Source organism: Chelonus insularis, unplaced genomic scaffold (assembly GCF_013357705.1).
Source record: "Chelonus insularis isolate UGA/USDA-ARS -01 unplaced genomic scaffold, ASM1335770v1 contig_116_pilon, whole genome shotgun sequence".
NCBI classification, from domain to species: Eukaryota; Metazoa; Arthropoda; class Insecta; order Hymenoptera; family Braconidae; genus Chelonus; species Chelonus insularis.
Genome location: NW_023276357.1, coordinates 1,647,489 through 1,672,446, shown reverse-complemented (window position 1 = coordinate 1,672,446; position 24,958 = coordinate 1,647,489). Strand labels below are relative to the sequence as shown.

At 27.3% G+C, this 24,958-nt stretch overlaps 1 protein-coding gene and 1 long non-coding RNA gene across 10 annotated transcripts in view; one reads left to right on the top strand and one right to left on the bottom strand.

Moving 5' to 3' along the window:
* The window catches only part of lilli (lilliputian), a 79,439-nt gene that overhangs the window by 20,656 nt on the left and 33,825 nt on the right, over positions 1–24,958 (bottom strand). For 7 of the 9 annotated variants that reach the window (XM_035096474.1, XM_035096483.1, XM_035096465.1 and 4 more), the window contains 4 exons: positions 13,174–13,354; positions 5,607–6,164; positions 5,461–5,514; positions 1,022–1,117 (listed from right to left, as the gene is read on the bottom strand). In XM_035096474.1, the coding sequence (XP_034952365.1) occupies positions 1,022–1,117; positions 5,461–5,514; positions 5,607–6,164; positions 13,174–13,354 (889 nt within the window). Of the gene's footprint in view, positions 1–1,021; positions 1,118–5,460; positions 5,515–5,606; positions 6,165–13,173; positions 13,355–15,190; positions 15,860–21,010; positions 22,197–24,958 lie in introns of those variants that run through there. The other 2 variants (XM_035096523.1, XM_035096499.1) reach the window with 2 other exon arrangements.
* LOC118074953 (uncharacterized) lies at positions 22,791–23,990 on the top strand. Its single transcript, XR_004691249.1, has 3 exons — positions 22,791–23,076; positions 23,553–23,672; positions 23,750–23,990. It is a non-coding gene; the product is annotated as an uncharacterized lncRNA (long non-coding RNA).

Sequence of the window (24,958 nt, the reverse complement as noted above, 5' to 3'; positions counted from 1 at the left end):
TTTATTTTATATTTAAATTAAAAGCTTTTTCATTTAAAGAAGCAGACTTTTTTTTCAGCTTTTTATATTATTAATTAACTGATGAGTTAAATATAAATTACTAAAATTAATTGATAAGATGGATAATTATTACTAAAGAAAGATTTTAAATATTTTAATCATTAAAATAATTGAAATTATTTTAAAAATACTTTTCAGTAATTATATTTTTAATAACTGCATTTATTAAGAGTAATCGATAAAAGGAATTTAGTGTAAAATGGTAAGAATTATTTTCTTCTATCTTTCTTTTTCTTTTTAAAGTATAACGCGACATAACTATTTTAATCACAGAGTTCTTTTACTTAAGTTGAAACTACAAATCGAATTAATCCCACGGAATTCACCCTTTTAACTATTTCACAATTTCTATCCATAAGAAAATACACCACATTACATCTAGAAGCTGTTCTACTTTATAACTTTTTTTTCTCAAAGTTTTTACTTTTTTCTGTATTTATGTTAAATGTGGACATTTTAGAGAAATGGAAAAATTTTCTTTCAAGAACAATACTTTACTCTAACTAAAAAAAATTTTTTTTTTTAATTACTGATATAAAAATATTTGATAAAACACCATTATTATTGTGTAATAAATAATTATTATAACTTTCAGTAAAAAAAAAAAATAAATAAAATTGCAAAGTAATTAATTATGAAGTAAATTTAATGAATATAAAAATAAAATTAAAATTATACAGTATCAATATAACAGTTTTTCTTTTGCTCTAAGTTCATGACCTCAAGAAGTAAATAATTGATAATATAAATGAATAAAAAAAAAAAAAAATACAATAGATTCTATAAATAATAAAGAATCGATTAAAAACCTTGTGATAAAAATGCCAAGTACTAAACTAAAAAATTATTTGACAGCTGTTAAAACTTAAATTCAGTTGAGTGACTTATCAATTTCTCAAGTATTTATTTAACTCAACATTGATATGTTATCAAATGAAATAAAGCTAAAAAAATATCTTACCTTAGCCAGTACAGGATTGAATGTAAATTTAGACTCGAGTTCTTTTCTTGGCGTTTGTGCAATGGCTGTAAGTGGTGTGGGCGGCATCGTCATTTCCTGAAACGACAAAGGAACATTATTTAAGTTTTGAACAATATTATAAGTAGGCGTACAATCGAAAACCTATGATTAATTATTCTCGATTCTCATGAACTAAATAAAAACAAATCATTTCACAAAATCAATAACAATAAACCATAACTATCTATCCAATTACTATGATTACGATATACCTAATAACTATGAAACTTATTTATAAATATTGATATCAATTCGTTCAAATGAAAACAAAAAAATATACATATAACTGTTAGCCAAAATTAGTGATCAACCTGCGCCACCTGCATATGTGCTTGGGCAGGTGACTTAAAGTACTGAGAGCCTACATCACCTCACGTGGACGTTAGATAGATAATTATGCTGAGCACGTGAAGAGGCTAAAATCCGTTACACCAAGCTGAGTAGTCTAAGCAGTGGAGATATTATGAACAAGAAGCTTTCAATCTTTTCCTTTTTTCTCTTCATGCCACATCTTCTTCTGCTCTCTTGAGTATTTGCTACACCAACATCAACAAGATAGAGAGAGTGTTACCTCGTCGACCTCGCACTCGAGGCATTCATGCAAGAGTGGCCCTTGGACTAACTACATACGCGCAATACATTTCATAAGAGTGCAATGCTTCCGGTGCAAAAAAAAAAAAAAACTAAATACTCTGTCTATTATCATACTTTAGCTTACTTCAGACTTTAAATATTGTTTCTTATTACCCTATTTTGAGAACATATTCTTAACAACTGGGAAATGATTAATTAAATAATGCTTTTAATTATTCGCTTCTATTAGAGAATTGCAAACAACTATTTTCGCAATATTTGATTGAATATTGAAGTGAAATTATATTGGATTAGATATGCTGTTAAGTAATAAAGTTCTAAAACTGTGGTAATAATTACATGTTAACATTGAAATGTTTACATTTTTTTTTTTTTCATCTTGAAAGCAAAATGTTTGTACATTTTAAATATAGACTCCAATAACTAGACATTCTAGACAGTATATTTTAGGATGTTTGATCATCATCAAGAATATCAGATCATTAAAGTTACTAGTTGTAGGATTCTATCAGTTAACATCCTGGATAAAACCACCATACACTTGATAACGACTATTTAATTTGCTAATATAACAGTAATATCTAAAAACAAGTTAAACACTTGATGTATTCTCACTCCAAAAGCTCTATTTCTGTTCTTTTGTACCACACTTTAATATAATTATAAACATGGTCATTGAATAGTATATTTATTATGAATGTTTGGTCTAACTTGTTAAGAGTATCAAGAAATGTAATCACATAACTGTTTCTAAAGTGTGTTTATAAATACAAGTGAGCTCCGAAAATAGCAGAAATTAGTATTGTACTAACAAAGGATTAAAATCCATTAATATTAATCTAAATAACAGTTGGGTTCATTTTTTTTTAACTATCTTGAATTGTAGTTGAACAGTGATGAATAAAATAAAAGAACTTTTACCATTTCTTGGTGAACAACTTTTATCTTCTAGATTTTTTCAAGTTTTAATAAGATATTTAATTCAATGTAGTAGAACTAATTTTTCAGTTAGTAAATGAATCTTCAATTTTTGCTTCAGTAAGTTTAAAAGAATTGCTACTATATTTTACAATTACTTTATACTTGATCAGTTGTATTGAATTTCAAATTTTGTTTCTACAAATACACTTTAAACACAATATATCTCTAATTCCAAAAAAAGAGTGTTGAAAAATGTATGTTTTGAAGCTTTATTCTGGTTAAATCTGGTATTTCACTGAAGATATCATTGCTTGAACATCATACATTATTGAAAATATTGATAGACCTGTCAATAAAATTGATAAAAATCAATTCATAACATGATTGACATCAAAATAAGAGTTAAATCTAAATAATGGTATTAACAAACTAGAGAAAAAAGCTGGCTTTTAAACATGCATCTTCTGAATGATCAATTATATACACGCTATACATTTTGTAAAAGAGTAAAACTTCCGGTATAAAAAAAGTAAAATTTTTTACTCGAAATCATATGAAAGTTCTCTTAAATTACTTAAGAATTTTTAAAGATTTTACACAATACCACAAACTAAAAATTGCTTTCTTTTTGTTTTCTACAATTTTAAATATACAATAGAACATAAAAAAATACTTTAATGACTTTTTTAGTAGCCAATTATTGTGTAAAATATTTTTTTTCAATAACAAAAATTAAATATTGATAAAATAATTATCAATAACAAGATTATAAATAGATTTATAAAGTAATATTGATATCAGACTGATGATTATTTAAAGAATAATAACAGACTTAAAATAGGAAGCCATTAAAATGATTTGAAAAATCAATTACCCTTTAACAAATCGTATAAAAGTTAATGCTCTGTTCATAATTATACCTATGCATGCTTATTTATAATAAAAAAGCATAAATTTATATTAATAAAACAGTTTGAGAATTTTTTTGTAAACTAGTCCTCGAAGGATGAAATATAAAATGTTATATAGAGAAATTTCCTTCCTATAACATAATAAAAAATACAATATGTAATCCATCCAGCTATTAATCTCCAACGGTTCCAAATCTATTGTTGAGTGTACAGTTTTTTTTGTATTGATAATTTCATCAATAAAGCGAACAAAAGATTTACCAGAATGATTGACACAAAATAGATAATTATCATTTGATCAGTAACAATAATAGACAGACAAAATAGTGAGTATTTGAATGGTCTAGATGACGGTCTTGGATCATGAAATGTAATTAGCAAGAGCATTTGCGATGCTTACCGGCGTAACCCGTATTTTCCCACGGGCAGCCGTGAGAATAATTCATGCTATGGTTGGCCGAGTGTGCGTTTGTAGTAGCGCATTCGCATCCGCTCTTCTTCGTCTCTTCCACAAACTTTTCTCCAGTTTCAGTCCAGAACCAGACGACTTATAATATGGTAAATACTATTTTCGAATGTGCCTGATGATATTTTCATTCAATTTTCATATTTACAATGCTTCACAACAATATTTAAGCTCTATTAATAATGTTATTAATCAGCTTATTTACTAAACATGTATAATTTGGAAATAAATTTTCAGGATTAACCTTCTGACACTCTTTACTTGTAATTATAACACTTATTATCTCATGGTCACTGACTGTATGACCACAAGCATTATGTAGGAAGCCAAAGTGCTTTAACATGATTCATAGTGATCGTATTGGTATAGTGTCTAGCTTGCCAACTTGCTATTATTCAGTACTAACCACCTCCACTGCTACCCGCCAACTCCATTCGAGGGTTACGAAAATTACTGGCGTGACTCATCGTTGACAAGTGGTCTTTTTATACGATCGATAAACCCATACGCCTTCTATTGTACTTTCAGCATTGTTCTAAGATACCATCTTTTTCAGATTTGACGACTTCATATGGAGATGACATGAGCTCCAGGCTCTATTTATTGATGATAGTTTAGCCGATTATTTGGATATATTATTTCTCGTTTGCTATCATTTTATATCTTAAGTTTCCTTCTTTTTAAAACATTTAATCTTAGAACTGAGGTTTTATGATTTATTGGAGTGGAAAAAATTTATAAATGTTTTGTAATCTTTTGATGTAAATTGGTCAATTTTACTTTATAATTCAACTCAGAGATCTTTGATTTTGTTCTCTTCTTTTATGCTATCTTTTCATAGTCATTTAAACGTTTTACTTTTTATGCTTTTTCACGGTATTAGAGATATAAATTTTATTTAAAACTAATCCAATTTTTAGGAAAAACTATCTACAATCGTTTTATTATTTTTTTTTTTTTTTAAATATTTATTCTTCTACGAGTAAAATAAATAGTTTACTTTCGCAATTTATTTGGTCACTTTTCTATTCTATATTATTAGTTCTACTAAACTTCAAATTAACTTTACGAACGTTGAGTCATTTCAGAGTAAGAAAAATTTATCATCAATGTATTTTTAAATTAGACTTTTACAGTTATGTGAAATTGAAATTAAATTAGTTAGTTTCTACCCTTTCAATAAAATGAAAAAGTTCAATAAATAATCAATTAACCCGAGAAGATAGAAAGTTAATAAAAAAAATTTCACGATTTAAAATTAAATTATATTTTTTTAAAAATGACTATATTCCAAGTGAAACTTATTTATTAATATTTATATTTTTATTTTAAAAGTTACTGTTCAATAATTTGTATATATTAAAAAAATTCTAAAAAAACTGTTCTTCAATTTTCTCAATAAAATAATTTGAAATAGCATAATGTTGTCTATTTTTTAAAATACATTGATAATTATTTTTTAAATGATAAATATAAGTTTCTTATACCTTAAGAATGTTTTCCAAGTCAGCAGTACTCTCATTAGCTCCATGCTTCACTCCCTAGAATGTCAGAATGATGAGAAATAATAAAATTATTACTGACGATGAGATAATTAGATGTAATAATATAGAAAAGGATAAACTGTACTAACATTGTCAAGAGGTAGCCTTGAGAGTCTGGAAGCAGCTGCATGAGCTCTACTCAAATTAGCTGTATTGCCTGGGGCAGGAGGACAGTTTCCGGAAGAAGTTAGACCGCCGTTGTTTCCGGTAGAATTCGTGTTTACAGTAGCTGACGAAGGTGGACCTTTTGCGGGAAGGATTCCGTGGCTTCTGTGATCATTGCTGCTGCCACCATGTTTGACTGGTTGACCTGGATATCCACCACGACCATTATAAGGTGGTTTTCCATCGGCAGGTTTTACAAACCCGCCTCTTTGAGATGTATGGCTTGATGACGATGATGATCTTGGACCATTACATCCGGGTTTTTTGAACTCTTGTGAAGAAGGTGAACTCCTACTGCTGCTCGTACTTGAAGATGATCGCGTTGAAGAGCTTGACGACGATGACGATGGAGCTGGACTAGCAGGCACTCCCTCTATTCCTATCAACCTCTTTGGCTCTTCCAACAGATGTTTCACGAGCGAATAGTTGCCAAGCTTTGATTGGATTTGTTGCGTATCTTGGTCTTGGCTATTAGGATTCACCTAATAAAACAAAAAAAATTCATTGTTTAATTTAATTATTTTTAAAATAGGTCAATTCTACTTGATAATTAAAGCTTTCATCATAACAACAAAATAAAACCTTTATTTCCCATTTTTTTCAGATAATACTGGATTTCTTTTTGATTTAATTATTTTATCCAATTAGATACGCCAACAAGAAATTAATTTTTACTTCAGTTTGTGCTATTTTATATGATGCTTACTAATTGTCAATCGTTGAATCAAAATCTATACTTGATTTTTCTTTTCAAGATCTAGCCATTAAAAGTGTAGTAATATAAAATAAATTCAAATACAAATACAGATTGATTCGTTTTAATACTTAATGAATACCGAAAGCAAAGTTCAACTTTTCCACATGAGTCAAATTTTTCTGGATGCTATATCAATGTGTTGGGCAAATATAAATATGTATTGTTGTGCTTATTTTTACTTTAAAATGTCAAATGCAACAATAGTCATTTTCACTACACTAGTTATTGTAATTTTTGTTTCATTTTTATGGTTTGTGGCAACAATAATATTGTCAAGTAGTTATTTTAAATAAGGTTTTGCTTATTATAAAGCTCATTTTCTCTAGTACTAACCAACGAAGGTACCCAAGAATTGTATTTTCAAGTAAACATGGATTTTTTATTTTTAGGATAGACTTTTCTACTACTTCTACTGTAAAATACAACAGTGAAGTTAATTTATCAATTCATGTAGAAAGATAATTTGTAAAACATGCTTGTGTTTGATAAATAAACTATGATACAGAAAAAATTTCATCAAATGTAATATGAGTTGCAGCATGTGGAATAACCCCTATGATGAAATCGAGAAAATTGGTGGAAAATAATAAAGATAATGCATAGTACTATGTTACAAATGAAAAATTTAATGACAAGTTATCTTTCTGATGAGACCTTGGACAATTTAGATGTAGCAATAGTAAGAATCAGTGTATGTATTGCAGACTACATAATGAGGAGGACAACGATAGAGTGGCCAAGAAGGAGGGATGAATGACCAGGTCAGGGTTTTCACGTTCGTCACGACCTCGCCTAACCTCACCTTCCAATTCGATTGTATGAATGTGTACCAACTTTTCAGCATTATCTTATACTTTTCTAGATGCTTGTATAGGTAAATAACTAGTCAATGGTAGTTTAACTTGACACAAGATTAACTGAATTGACATCAAAAGATGATATGACATCAAATGATTTACACTCAACTGATTTCATAGTTTGAAAATTAACCTTAGAGTTTATTGTTTAATACTTTGAATTGATAATAAACCTTATTATCAAAACCATCATATCTTTAAGCTAATGAAACCAGACATTTTAAAGAAAATTTAATAAGACAAGTTAATTGAACAATAATATTTATAATAAATGAGCTTTTAATTGGATTTTGATGAGTAATAACAAAAAAAAATTCAACTGAAAGGATAACAAAAGAATCTTTATAAAGTTTTTCAAGTGTTTGCTTTCAAATTATGTCCAGATTATCTTATTTTTGGCATAACCACAAGATGCAAGACTTGCCAAACATCTAAAACAAAGATATATTCATCAAAAGCTGTTTCATTTCTTGAAATTGATAAAAGCAATTACACTCAAATTAATATTGACACAATTGAACTAAAATAACATTGAATATCAATCAAAATCCAATTAGCTAAATCACAAAATGTTTGATAACTTAAAAAAATATCAACATATTTTTTAATTACTTTACAAAAAGTCTGTTGTATATAAGACTAGATAAGATATTAAAAACGATGAAAATAAGAAAATTTTTTCAATCCAATTTAAATAAAGAACACATTAAAAAAAAACAATTACTTAAGTTCTCCAAGTCCACCAATTATATCTATTTTAAATTCTTCTCCATCAATAATTATTCAATTTAGAAACTAATTATCCTAAGATATATATCTCATTTAACTTTGAATATTGAATAAACAAAAAGCACACTAAAACTTGTAAATAAATAAATAAATATCCATTTTAAAATTAATATTGTGATCAAAATAAATAAAAACACTGTGTACAATAAATTATTGATCATCATTGCGTAAACGATAATTCCTTGATAATTATCTGATTTTCTTATCAATCTCATTTTTATTCTCCACAATAAGAGATAAATTTCCACTAGAACAAATAATCAGCTGGATCAAATTTGATATTTATCTGGCAACAGTTGTGTTTATTATGTGACGTTAAATAGAAGGTATCAAATAAGTCGCGTGCGCGTTGTACACTGCGAAAGAACCCAGATGTGCTGGAGGGATTAATTAATCCAGTCCATTGGCACGATTCCACGTATTGAGATAGAGAGAAAGAAAGAGATAGAAAATATTTATAAGTGTATATACATCGAAGCCACACGTATTAAAGGGATCATCAAAGTATATTTTAAATCCTCTCTCAATATATACAACTAACTACTACACTAAATTTTCATAGCCAGTTTAATGTTTTGACCGTAAAAGTAAACAAAAATAAAATATGATAATATTTTTGTGGTTTAAAGTAATTAAATTAATGCAGTAATATTATTCAAGTAATTATTGATCATTTAAAACGAAAAGAGAAATATTTAAATAACGACACGAAAGCGAATAGACACAAAAGGAGTAGACAGAAAAATAAAAAGTAAAGCATAAAAAAAGAGAATTTTCTAGAGGTTTCTCTGTCTTTCTTTCAAGTTTTGCAATTCTTGTTAAGTCAACGTATTATCACGTTTATCCTTCCACACACCAAGGTATTGATTTCAACCCTCTTTCAAGCATATTGCAAGAAAGAGTGAGAAGGTAAATAAAATGAGATTGTGATAAAGAGAAAGAGAGATGGAAATAAAAAACTTCTCCAAGCTTGCTTATCGTGTAGTTTGGTGAGTAGACTTGGAGTAACGTCAACTGTGAATGCTATTCATCCTTCTCACATCCTTTTCCTTCACTTCTTATATTTTCTTCCTTTCTTTTTATACTCCATATAGATATTTACTTCTTACATATACTTTTGTTTGACTCTTTCACTCCTACTAAGTCACGACAGGTGAAAAAATAAATATTATTTTTTTGCTTTTGATATGATAATAAAAATATTTAGGCAAATATAATACTTCCAAATATTGTGAATAAAATTTGACTGGACTAAAAGACCCAGGGCCATTTGAAATGAAATTAATATTTTTTCTTAAATATACACACTTAATTTTTAAATATTAATTAATTTGTCTTTTATTGCTTCGAAGATTTAAAGAACCGTTTTTGAATGAATGTTTAAAAACCTAGTCTTAATTATAATAATAATAATAATAATAATATTTAATTTTAATGCAGTAAAAAATCATCTTAATCGAAATACTTTAAAGGAATAAAATATTGATATGAATAAAATTAAATCAAAATAAAATATAAATATATAAGTATGTAGTTTACATAGAAAAAAAAACAATGTAAAAACTTTTTGACACTACTTCTTAAAATTCATCGCATGACGTATTGCCAACGATGGTGGGATGTTACTAGAGTGGGAAAAAAGGGGAAATTTGAATTATGCAACGACACATAATAAAAAAGAAACGAATGATCTCAGCAACAGAATATCGACGTCATAGGACAGAGAATAAAATGAATAATAGAACACAAAAAGATGCTACAATCTTTCTATATCCCTCAATATATCAGAGTATAGAGATTGTCAAGTGTACTTTTATTGATTACATCGGTGTTTAAACCTTGTAAAAAGATGTCAACTTGTTTGATTCAAATTGCTCTATCTTTATCTCATTTTTTTTTTTTTTTATTCATGCATAATTTATTTTATTCCATATAGGGACTAGTATTTTAATAGAAATAAAAAATAAAAAATGAGGAATTTATAATTGATGTGGAAATGAAAAAATTCCAATATGTTAATATCATAAATTCATTGTTGATTGAATGTTAATTTACTTTTAAACTTTAATTATGTGAAATATTTTAATTAAGTAATGTATATATGAAAGAGAATATTTTCATTTAAAAATAAGAGAATTTAATTAAATGTTAATGGTTTTAATATACTGAGTTAGTTTGTATGACATGTTATTCAGTAAAAAGAATTAAAAATTTTTTAAATAATAATAAAGATAATTTTCTTAAAAAATTATTTTTAATTTAAACTTTTCTAAAACTTTTATTGCAATCATTTTCTTTTCTTTTATTTTAATGGCAAAAAATTTTCATACCTCAAAAAAAAATAAATCATTTAGCATTTTTTATTGATCCATAAACAACTTTAACAGCTCACCAGTTTCATATTTTATTTTTTTAAATTAAATCTTCACGCTTTCAATGAATCAAAAATTACTGTTCATATAGACTCAATAAACTTTTTTAATAATCTTAAAACTAGATTTAAAATAGTATTACTTGCAAAATTTTGTTGCAATACCTGGTGATTATTCAATAGAATCAATTACTAAATACTGAGTATTATTTAATTCATAAACATCTTCAATAATATATGTATTTACCATCGAAAATATATTTGAAAGAATAGAAAAAGTTGTTTCTCATACAAATGAAACCAGATTTTTTTCGTGTCTGCGAGGATATGATTGACATAATGATCGAGAAAATCTGTAGATACTATTCAAGGTCCCTCAAGCGGAAATGGAGTATGTCGAGAATAAAAATATTCTACGACGACCTTGAATTTGTCTTGGCAGATAAATTATTCGCGTTTGATTATTCTTCACTATTACTCTATTACATTATACAAATTTTATTGCCATTCTACCTTTAATTCAATTAAATAAACACTACAAACCTCTTTATATAAAGAAGGAAAAAAATTTTCCTCACAATTAAAAGAAACAAGTATTGTTTTGTTAAATAAAATAACAAATTAAAATTAAAGTCATCATAATTAATTCATTCATTGAATTTCCTCAAGATTGGTTCGATAATATTTTAAATTTATTATGTTTCATAGAAATTCATCCATTTTTATTTATTTTTAATGGCCCAAAAACTATTAACATTAAAGAATTTTATTTTTCATAAAACTTCTTTTCACACTTGATGTTGATAATAATTATTATCATCGAAACGTTGTGTTTGAAAATTAATTAATATCAATTATTATAACAATAAATTGTAATTAATTTTTATCATGAGAATCGATGTCTGTTTAAACACGACCACGAGATACACTTTAGATTTGATTAGAAGTCAATTCAATATTTGAAAATATTGTTGACTAAATGACAAAAGAACGAATAGTAAAAATGATTTTTTTTTTTTCAATGGATAAAAAGTTAAACTAAAAGAATAGCTAATGAAGAGCTCATGAATTTTTTGATCCCAACACCTGTTGAGTGAATATAAGCATGAATGTATTAAGATCAATTAATTCATTCGTTTGAATTCATTGAAATTACAATCGGAAATATATATTTAACTAAGAATTTTATGGAACTTTAATGCACGTGACTTTGATAACACCTTTTAACTAATTTTTACTTTTTATTTACTTCTAGAGTAACATGGATTTTTATTCAATGTTACATTTGAACATTGGAAAAGCTCTGAATAAATATTTGATTTGTTTCAATATCAGGTAAATATTAATTGCTAATTGGTTGTGATATATATCAAATAATATTTTTTAATTTGCAAAAAAAAGGGTTTCAATCAAATAGAGAAGAACAATGAAAGTGCATTTACTTAATCATGCAACGTTTTTATTTGATTACTTTTATATGAAAGTATTATGAAAAGCTATTTATTTTTTTTTTATTGAAGCAAATGAAAATTGTTAGTGTGCATTTCACAAATCCCTAGGATTTGAAGAGCAATTGAAAGAATTTGTTTGATTTTATGATATTTATTGTATTTTGCAAAATTGAAAAATTCTTTAGATTATTAAATTATGCACAGCAAAGTTTTATTGCTTATAAATTATTTTATAATCATCTTTTAGGATTTTTAAAATGATTCAGATCCCTGACGTAATGGTAATTTATTGCTACCTAATGTCACTAGTTACATGGACAAAATAATTAATAAATGAATAATAAAATTTATTTTGGATAATTTATGATTGCAGTTTAAAATATTTTTTGGGGAATTTTTTTTATCCACTATTATTTTAAAACACTATTAATTACTAGTAAATATAGAAAAATTTTTTTTAGCAGTAAAAAATATTTTTGTATTGATTAAAAATTTTTATTATCAATAATAATAATTCTTTTGTATATTATTTTGATTGAATATTAGTTTTGATAACTCAATCTCATTTTGTCATAATTACTACACTACTTCATACAATTATTTTAGGGATCCTTTCAATGATTTTCTCCATGTCTCTTGGCTGTCATACTATTCAAATTTCCTTTGCTTTGTTCGTTACTTTGTTTTGTATATTATTCTTTGTATTTTATTTGTTTAGCTTCCTAAACAATAAACTACATCTTCAATCTAAATGACAATCATTGTTAGATCCTGACATTTATTCAAATAAATGAATAATAAAATAAAAATCATTAAACCTTAAGTAAAAATGGCATAGAAAATAATTTTCTCATCATAAAATAGCACAATCAGAGTAAAGAAAATGAAGATGACATTTTTTCTTGTCTTTTTGATAAAATGTCGTGGCATAATTTTCCTTACAATTCTCTAATCAAAATTCATCATCTTCTATTCTACATAATCAGACTAAAAAATGCCATCATTTAAAATAATGAACACCACATGACCAGTTATTATGCGAATTCCTATTGACGTAAAACTTTTGAGTAATACAAAAAAAAATGATTATAGAATTATTTAGACACCTATTTTTTTTTTTTTTAAATAGTTCTTGACGTTATAAAAATGACGTTGATTGAATATTTATAAATGTGATAATATGATAATTGGAGCAAAATGAAAACTTTTTTTTGTTATCGGCAGATGATTGCGCGATTTAAGTACTTAATGATAATATTTACATACCTTGAGAGGAGGACGAAAGAGCTGAGCGGCAGCAGACATATGGGCATTAGTGTGATGATGGTGATGATTGTGGTGGCTGTGACAGGTCTCAGGACCTCCGGTGCCCGTTGCCTGCTCCGCCTGGACCGACATCGCTGCGCGTGCTTGCCGCTCACGCTCTCGAAGTCGGTCCCGGTCGACGCTAGAACAAAAAAAAAAAAGACAAAAAGGTCAATCAAACTGTTTATTCAACTTCATTCTTCACATATCATGCTCAATAAAAAGTTTAAACAAGTGTCGATATCATGAAATAACGAACATACAACCATACAAGTTGGACTGGTTAAATAATTATCAAAGAATATGGTAATATGGCCATATCTACATTTATCGTTTTTCATTACCTTTGTGACATTCGATAAAATTAATTTCTATAATATATTTAAACCAGATTGCACGATATTCGTATTTCCCTTAGAATTCTTTGAAAAAATAATTAAAAATTTTTATGTATTAAAATTTTAGAATCTAATAATAAAAATAAGTTATTTTTTTAATTCCTTTTTTAACAAAAAAAAAAAAAATATTCATTTGTATGAATATAATCACATTTAAATGTAAAATAAATTAAAATTTAAACATTTTTCGTATTTAATTATTCATAAGAATGATAGAATTTAATTAGCTACACCAATATGTTGCTATTGATCATAATATTTACAAAGAGTTAATTAATAAATTATTTCTCTTTTACACAATTTCAGACATAATTATCTCATAACATATTAGAAATAATTGACAATTAAAATAAAAATTAATGATAAAACATTATGTAATAAACAAAGATTTAATTTTACAAAATAGATATAATTAAAATATGCTACCATATTTCTTTTATAATTTGATAAATTGTAATATCTGATTAATTTGAGTAGCTAACGATACTATTCCATCGTGATAATTCCTCAAAAATAACATTTTAATATTATAGAGAGAGTATATTCAATTTGTAACGAATAAAGACATTGTGGAATTTAATTATCTGATTAACCATGCATAAGAGAAAACATAATAAACAAAATATGGTTTGATTTTTTGTTGAATATAAAATGATAAGAAAAACCAAATAAAATAAAGAATTTTCTAAAAGTGAAAAAAAAATAGGAAGCATCAAATAAGCGTTTATTTCAAGACCAATAGAGTTGGTAGTAATGAAACGATGGTCTACATATTCTCGATAATTCCATCGGCTTCCTATCATTCACTGTCGTTTTCGCTTGATTTTGCTCCATACTATAATTCTTAACATCGATTTGTCGTCTTGTTTCATATATCTACTGTGCTATCATCCACCATTTTCCTAAAATATATCACACAGCAACCAATAACACTTAAATCACTAGGTATTTTTTTTTTTCTATTTTATGGATCTTTGTTTTTTATATCCTCAATGTTCCCCATTATTTTTTTTTTTTTTTTTCATTTTTATCTATTCATCAATTTTCAACAAATAAAATGAATAAACATGTCATCATTTAATTGTAAAATTCCTAGTGATTTTATTTATAATTTTTCTTTCCTATCATCAGCGTCACCAACATGACCAAGTGATCGCGATTGCAGTTTAGCCTCGACAATGACACACTGACACAATTACACGATCCTTCATGCATATCACAATTTTGACGATGTCATACTAATAATGATCATATAGTTAAGTTCATAATAATGACTAAAAATAGTCCTACAGTAATTTACATACATTGAAAATAACTTTAGTGTTTACATACATGTATTACATTCAACCTAACCTAAACTTGAATTTAAATTAATACACAGCTAATAATATAAGGTAAACAGTATTCTTACAACATCAAGCAAATATATCTTCAACATAAAATTTATTTTATTACACAGTTGATCTTCAACTTGGAAAAATTAACAAACACGTGTGTAATTAGTTTAACTTGACCGTGATCTTGAGGACATTAAATAATATCATTTTTTGTAATATTTCATTCACTATCATGTTACTTACTTAAGGATTACATGTTGAAATACTTCCATTACGTCTAGTTATCAATTGTCATGTTTATTTTTATTTCGTCATATTGACTAATCATATTGATTATTAAATATAGACATTAATAGAACTTTTTAACAGGTAAAAATATGCACTTTATATCAAATATGCAATATAATTTATACACTTGAAACAATATTTGTTCCAAGTTGATGAATCTTGTCGACCATTAAAGGTTATTGATCCCCGAATACAATCTACGTGTCTATTGAATATTTTTGATGTCGAAAAGTGACACAATATTTAGGTTAGATTAAAATTCAAACTCCAAATAATATAGAAATCATTTTCAAGTCTTTTATAACTACTATTATTTGATTATTTTCACAATATAAATCCACAATCGCAAATAAACAACAATATAACCCTCTTCGGAAGAATCGACTGAAGTTTGATGCAATCGATCTATAACTAGGTGGCGCTGCGGAGCGTGTGTTCATAAACTAGCCATAGAGGGTGCTCCGAAATGTACATTGTGGACCAGTAGTAAATTTTTGTACATTTTTCAATCACAAGAAAGCCTATGATTGTATGCTATTATTAACATGCCCATCACATTATTTATGTTCAAACAGACTAAATGAGCTGTTGAAACAATTTATTTCTTTCCTCAAAAATAAACTACCAGTAACGAATATTTTATTATTTCAAACCAATATAAATGTTAAATATGACCAGATAAATATATAAAACTCTTCATTCTTTAAGATTTATGATTTTTTATATTGGCACAATATTAATGAGTAGTTAAAATACCTTTTTAGGTTAGAAATAGATGAATTTCTTTAATAATTGTTAGTTCTTTGTTGATGATGGTTGTGATTGATATTTTGATTAACGGTTAAAAAAGGATATTTGATTGATTAAAATCCTCGGGAAACAAGTCTGAATATTTTGTCGATTAACTTTCAATCGATATCACACTCACGGCTACTAGCGATCGGCTTATCGTGCCGCGCACACAAGAAGTATGTCGTCACACTCATGATCGCACTTGTCTCCTTCTCTCTCTTACTCATTCTTCACTCACCAAGCACATCCCTTAGTGTATGTATACGTGATTCTGGGCACGTGCTCCAATCCAACTCGCGCAGTTAAACGCTCCGAGTCTCGCGCGACCGAGTTTCTTTCACGCAATTCACATGTGTCCAACATAATACTCCGACATTATCCAACTATAACCCTTTCAAGTGTGCAAGTTATATCAGAATTACAATTTTAAATTATATGTCACTGTCGGAATTTCAAGTCAACTTCATCAGATAAAGGAATGTCGAGATTAGAACTTTAAAGGTAAAACTGATGATAGAAAATTTTATATTTTTATATAGAACTGTTTGTTCAAGTTTTCAATGGTTTGTCATGAGTGAATGATGTTGTTTGTTGACGTTTAAGCCATTTGATTACAAAAAAAAAAAAATATTTATCGTGAAAGAAATAATTTTTTTTCTCCATGGTTAAATTTATTTAAGTAGATAAACTGTTTTATCGACTGGATATTGTTGTAAATATTATTATAAATAAATTGTAAGTAGTAGAAAATTAAAATTTAGATACGATTTCTAATATATAATATGAGATTTATCAGCAAAAAAACTTTCTCTCTTCTTTTAGAAAACGTGAAAATGAGGTCATGAATAAAGATTCCATTCCAAGTTTTAGGAAAAAAAAAAAAATGATCAAGCATTGCATAATCTAATCAGTAGTATGAAAACTTGCCTAACAATTATTTATTCTTTACTTCAAAATCTCTTGAGTAAATAAAGTCTGAAAAATTATTTGAATATTAACAACAATAAAAACGAAATTCTCAAAAATAAAAATGAATAATAACTCTCTCTCTCTCTCTACTAATTGAAGTAATTCCGAAGAAGTTTTAATTCAATCAAAACATTCACTTTAAATTCTCAAGAGGTGGATAAAAATATTTTTATCCATCAAATAAAATATTCATATCACATTTTTCACGAAAAAAAAAAAAAAACATGATTCTATTATTAATCCATATGATTATAAATAGAATTTATATTTATCATTAATCAATTAATCTATTAAAACTTCTATTGAGATACAAGAAGAAATTTGTGTCGTGTTTAATGATAGAAAGTGAGAGGAAGAGTGAATAAACGATTGTGTTATTGTGTGATTACTTCAAGTATAGCTTATTGAGTCGCACGAGGTCAGCAACCATCAGCTACTACTCATGATGACGTATAAAGACAACAGCTTTAACATTTTAAGTTCTCAGAAAAATATCGACAGAAACATCAGTTTAACTTAATTTGGTGAAAAATAATCTTAAAACTTTTTTCACAAGTCAAATAAATCTTAAAATGTGATCTTAATTGTGGTAAAGATTAGAGTAAAGTTTTAATTGATGATGAAACTAAATTATAAAGTGTATATTACAGATTGAATCATTATCTGTATTTAACGCTTCTAGTTTAGATTATTATCTATAATAGAACAGCAGAAATTAGAGGAATAAATGTTTGACATAGATAAAATTTAATGTCATGAGTTATTTGTTTTTTCTAGAGTCCACTGAACTAACATTTCATGTTAAAAAAATTTTTTGTAGATAATTTCTATATATTTAAAGAATAAAATAAGTTCTCTAGAGTATTCATATCTATCATTACAACTTCTGTGAAATTGACTGTATTAATAAATGGTGGAAGATTTTATCAGTCAGCCTATCTCCATATGTTTTAATGAACACATTTATTCAATGTTCTAATGATAATTATGACGACCATCGTTGCAAGAATTGAAAAGTAAAATTATTTATAGCGATGAGATGTATAATCATTGTAAGGATAATTTCATCTTCGAATTATTTTTAGAGTAAAAAAGGTATTTTTATAATCAGATCCTTTTTAAAGAGCTATATTTAATAATCTATTTTATACATCGTCAAATCGATTGGAATGATTATAATAAATTATTTATTTTAATAATTATATTCATTGGAATAGAAAGAAATTATCTATAAGTATTTAATGATTTTAGAATTTTTTATGTTGTAATAAATGATATTTTAATAAGAATGTATAATTTAATTAGATATTGATTGTTGTAACAAGTTTTTCAAAAGTAAACATCATTCGTGACATAATATTATCCATAGTATCGTTATCTACTTTCAAACTGAAGAGTCGTTTTACACCCAAACGAGACTACTTTTTAAGCTGACTCAGTTGATTTCTTAAAAAGTACTAAAGATATCAACTTAAAAGTTTTACAGACTGTAAAAAACATGTCTCTTCATCGTCTCGACATGGATTAACACGGGATAATTCGGATAATTTTTCTTTCAAATTTCAGATTTCACTTAAATTTACAACTGACGACTTCATAACATTGAAACACGCTTTAGAGTTATTTTTCCACACTTTTTTCTCTCTTCTTTTCAAAAGTTTAAACTTGCAATTACTTATTTACGTCAGCAGGAAATATCTGTTACCCATTTTTTTTTATCATGCTCAATACAAAAAAAAAAATAATCTAGATAACATTTCAAAATATTTATTTAATATGTTAATTTATCTAATATGACCTTTTTTAAATAACTAATTGACGTTAATGAATATAAAAAGTTGAAGAAATAAATTTTTTTTTATATAATAATAGAAAAATGAAAATTTTTTATGTTTTACTATGAAATATTAATGAAAATAATTTAAAATATTTGCAATAAAATATATTTAATATATTTTATTACGACACTCACTTTAAAACTTGTGTAAAAATAATTAACATGATTAATGATTAATTAATAATTAAGCAAATGACTGTTTTATTAACTGTTATATTAATTTCTTTATAAAAATAGTTTTGTGAGGAATAAAATTGCATTATTTCAAACGACTTGTTGAAATAAATATTTCAGACAGTAATGTAAAGAAATGATTGAGTGAAAATTCTCGTGAAATATTTATCTCACTGAGTAGTTAGTAAAGTGAGTTAGAATGAATGCAAGCTCGAGGGAAATTCGAATAATCGTTATAGTGCTCTTATTGTCATTCAAAAATACTGTTTCTTCGTGACACCTGGCTCGTACTGAATGATATACATTTCACGCGAGAAGGTAATAATTTCAAATCATACGTATATATATACACAAAGTAATATAGTTACGATCGTTAAACATCCCCTACATTGTTTCTTACAACGTACCAACTCAAATAGACTATGAATTTAATTCTTGTTTAATTTATAATGAATTTACTGTTAACATCAACTAAATCACATTCATTCTAACCTCAAAACTTTTCCTTTAACAAAAAAGAAAAGTTGTAAGAAATATTATGACAGTTTGATAAAAAAAAATATCACCATGGAGATAAAAAATTATTTTACTCTAAATAGATGGATTAGTTTTAATTATTATCACTCATTAAAAGAAATATATTGATTGAAAAAAATTTTTCCGGTTCAACCTTAATTAGTTTTATGGACTAAATCAATTAAGGTTAAAATCATCTGTTTTCTTTAATTAAATAAATACTCTACGAGTCATGTGTTTTCATAGATTATTAATCTAGTAAAATAATAAAAATCTATTAAAATAATGAAGTCTCATCTCTTTTGTATGTACTTCCATAAAATATTGTTTATATATTTAATGATAAATAAATTTATATTGTAATGAAATTTTTAAAACCCTTCTCTGTTGTTTTAATAAGTAATTGTATCCACCAAGAAACTACATAATTAAAATGTTATTTTAAGCGATAAAAGGTCAAAGTTTCATAGGAAATTTCACATGAAATTGAAGTATAATAGAGAAGTAACAGATGCCAAAGTTTGCATTTTATGAGTCATCAATTTTCCATTTTCACTCTGTAACCTGCCATTTACTTTATTAAAATATTCTTTTTTTTTTCCTCAATTTTTAATACTTGTTATTGTTCATAATTACACTCTATGGCAGTTTAATGAATTCATTAGATAACATTTATTTTAAAAAACTAACAGTAGTAATTAAAAGTTTTATAAAAGTAGTTAATGAAGTACTTCAAATATCTTTGGCTCACCAACTTATAGAACATTGAATATAAATAAATATGAATTAATTTATTTATAAAAAAAAAAAATGAAGCAATCATAAAATTTGGCATAATTTTCAAATCATGAAAACTAAAAGTTCTAATTTTATATTTTTTCAGTCATAATAAGTAACAAAGAGAATATCGCGATTACTTACAAGAGTAAACAAACTTATATATAAAACAGTGAATATTAATAAATAAATAAAAAGTTTTTCCAACGTGTTTGCTTTTTCTTTGTCTAAAAAAGTCATCAGATAAAAGCAACATAAACAAAAGTTGTTTTAATTTTTTTTTTTTTTTACTCCAATTCGTAATAATTTGTAACAAAACACTTATTTTGTGCCAAAAAAGAAACGACATTTCAGTGAACTTATAACAAAGAGATTTGAGCTTTTTTTTAAATTATCATTAGTCTATAACAACCCATTAATTATAACAAAATGGCTAAAAATAACTTGAAACTATAATTACTGAGATTTTATCAGTTGGTGATAAATATTTCAACTCAAAGCATTTAACGTGATTGTTCTCAATATATTAATGCTAATTATGTATTTATTCGAATAAAGTGAAGTATATGAAACTTCATGAAGAATTTACGAACCTAAAAAAAAAAAAAAAGGAAAAATGTTAAATTTAGTATTATATACGATTTAGTATGATTTTTGTAGTGCAGAGAGAATATTATGAATCTTTTGTAGACACAAATCAACTGACTCACCAGGAATTCAAGAGCGCGACAGAGTTGGACGCCGTTCTGGTGTATCCAAATATAATCTTGACGTATGAGTTATAGGAGTACAAGTATGGCAACTAAGTATTACAATCGTTCTTGGTACAGCATTCGAGAGTAGAATAAAAGATAAATAGAAAAAGGAAAAAACAGAATAACGTTCAATAAAATTTGAACGTGGTCTCATACTTAAATATTTCAAATATGCATCACAATCATATCAACTTGAGCACCCCACCCTTGGGGCATTTAATGCTCCTCAGGAAGCACACAGAATACACACGCGTGCACGCAACACTTAATTAAATGTGCGCACTAGTCGCTCACGTCAACGACGTGGCCCCGAGGAAGCGGCTAATCCGGAAACGCGCGCCTCAACGCAACCACGTCGCTTTTAAATTAACTACAATACATACAATATCATCACATCTTCCTTATTAAGGCTTTTCCACAGATGTCATAAACGTACAGGATTAGTTGTTATATATTTTCCAATAAGTCACTTGGAGTCAATGAGCACTAAATAAATAATACGTAGAAACGGATTGTTTTCTTTCTGTCAGTGTTTCCTAACCTCTATTTTTTAATTGCGCGCTCAAAAGGTCACCTCTGCGTCGTAAATCTGTTATTTAGTTCAAAGAGACACAAAGAAAACACGTTAATATACACGTATTTAAATTGCATACACTAATATACACACACACACACTGATTGATCGTCGAGACGAATCATGCGCGCACGTCAACAAATTTTCCCACTGGATTTTACAAAGCTTCAAAACACTCAATGTGGTTAGCCCAATAAACACCGGTTAAATGTTTATTAAATACTACTATTATTTAATAGTTGATTTAATGATAATCATGTTTATAATTCCCTTTAATAATAAGACATTCCTTCTTTAAGATGACTACCAATGCAGCTATCACACTACTGTATACGTTATATTTACTTCTTAGATTATTGTCATCACGCGGACACTCGGAATATGACGACACAGTGTCACGTTAACTTCAGATTGTTATGAATATTGTTAAGAATATAAAAAAAAAAAATTTGTTACGACGTATTCTTCTCTCCAGTATTTGATGGAGACGCAACGAAGCGATTAGAGCTCAAGAGAAACTGGCACTTTCCGGTCGCGACTGAGCTACGCACACTAGCTAACTGATACTAGAGTGAGAAAGATCGAAACAATTTGCGATGAGGAAAAAGCTGCATCGCTGAGCGAGACAAAGGTACGATGAGAGAAGGTAGAGTAGAGGGGTAAAGCATGGTACATACGCCGACCAAGTGGTGAGACGGGTGAAACCAAGAGGGGAAAGTGGCGCGCGACGAAAAGGTGGGAGAGATTATCAAAATGGCCGCTCGATCGTCACGCCGCCTTGTGCAGAAAACGTGGATCGAGTCTAGTCTCTCTTATGTGGACAAGTGAGACAGGGTATCTGTAGAAAATCTGTAGAATAGACGAGGAAGAAAACACGAGAACGACGACCAAAGAGACAGACAGAACTAACACCAATATAACGACGACCAATATAACCTCACCACCAATACACCTCCTCTTTTGCCGTAACCAAAGATATGTCTCTCTGTACTAGATTAAACTCCTAGTGTATCCGCATGCTGAAATGTGAGGAATTTACTCCGAATTCATATGCATGTTGAATCGACAAATTATTTTTGACTGGCAACCACAGAGGGGGAAATATATTTTCATAGGCAAAAGTGTATACGTTGGAATGGAGTAATTTTTATGTCATCACGATCAGATTATCAGGGGTATTATTGACGTGATGAGATAACACTTTACTAGCTCTACTAGCTTATTTAATGCTCGTTAAATTATGATATGTCGCGACAATAATCATTTTTACTTTATTATTATTTATTACCTATTGTTTCTTATTGATTTTTCAGAGTTGACGTATATAAATTCCAACATATTACTTGGATCTTATCGAATATGAGTATCTAAGTTTTTTTTATAAACCCCAAGAACTGTTTGCCCACGAAATAAATATATACAATTTATTGGAGTATCATTTTTTGGAGTAAGTATTTCTATGATCAATATTTTATGCTGTGATTTTATTTATACTTTTCTCGAGGGATCGTTAAGGAAAACTAATGTGTTTCATCATACCATCATTATCAATACTCATTAATACTAATTAAATTAATGCTCCAAAAATAATTTTCCTTAAAATTACACCTTGTTTATTATCTTTAACAACTAACACTGATTTAATACTCAATTTTATCATCAATATTTCATTTTTATTGTGCAAAGGTTTTTTTTTGTTTATTATCAAATTCGACTCCAATGCCTCTAGGTTTATACTTTTAATCTTAAATTTATTGTCTAATCAAATTCATCACCAATTAACTATGATAATTAAATTCCAATGTATTGATTTGATAATAAAACTGTTCGAAAATAAATAAACAATTGAAAATCTTGAATTAATTAAAATTTAAAAATAAAATAAAATAAATCACAATATTAAATTAATTTTTGTTTGTTTAGGAGGCCAACTACAATAATAAAATACATTAACTAACGAAATCTTTCAAAAGAGGATCAATAACGCATCCCACGTTGTTTAATTTAACAACATAGAGAAAGGGAGAAGTTTAATCTTAACTCGTAAGTAGTCTTATATATCCCCCTCTTTCTTAGTGATCCATATGTTTTAGTTTATTAATAAAAATGATACTTATTAGATAAACAGGCACCATGATATAGAATCATAGATACTGATCAATCTACAAAACACGTCAAAAGCATATACAAACGAAATTTACGAGGGTAAATAAAGAGGGGAATAATTAAATAGATAAAAAGGTGGAATGAGGGAAACATAGTTTTATAAGTCAATCGACCTCCCGACCTATGTCACAAAGCTGGTTTTATTGGCAGTTCGAAGAGCACAGTAAAAGAGATCGAGAGATCTGGTGAGTAAAAAAAGTGAGGGAAAAAATAGCGGTAATGGCAGACGAAGTAAAAGGAGTAAAAAAAACGTCTAGGTGAACGAAATGAACTGCTATGTTGAACAGGAGAGACGGATAGCAGTAAACAAAGAGAAATAGAGATACTTAGAGAATGTATGTGTACATTTTGTGATAGCTGGTGCAAGCACCAAACGATGAGTGTGACTCTATTTCTCTTCCCTCTTATCCCCGCATTCTATATGTGTATTTATATACATATATACATATACATATATAGTTTGGTTCAGTCTCGTTTGGTTGTCCTCTCTTGCCTGATGATCGTCGCACCATTCGTCCCAACATGATCGCAACACCAAAATGGCGGAAACACGATATATATCTCTCGATAATGTACCTTGAAAAATGACACCTACTTCTTTTATCTTACTAAACTCATCGTCATCTGTCAAATCTTCCATGAACAAATACACGTTTTATATTAATTGGCAAAAACATGACTTCAAACCATCCATGATTTCCAATGACACTTAATGTCGTGGAAACTATAAATAACCAATTAAACTGACACGGAAATATTTAGGTTGATTGTTTGACCATTCGTGATACACAGTCAGTTTATTAAAAAATTTTCCTACTAACTAAATTGATTGTTTTTATGAGCTTGATTACACACCTCTATGAATTGAAATTTGATTAATTGCTGTTTTATATTTGGAAACTATTTGGTGTGAAAATATTGTACGTTCAATTCAATGGGTGTTTAGTTTGATAGGCAGACTTTTGAACACAATGTTTTTAAAAATATAAAATAACATTTATTTATGTGTACAGTTATGATTATTTGATTTGTTAAAACTTCTTTTGCTATTATGACCTATTTAAAAGCTTTGCTTTCATGTTGAATTTATGACAATTTGTTGAATAATAATGTGTATTAGTAATTGTAAAAAGTTATTCAATATTGTTGAATAAAAAAAAAAA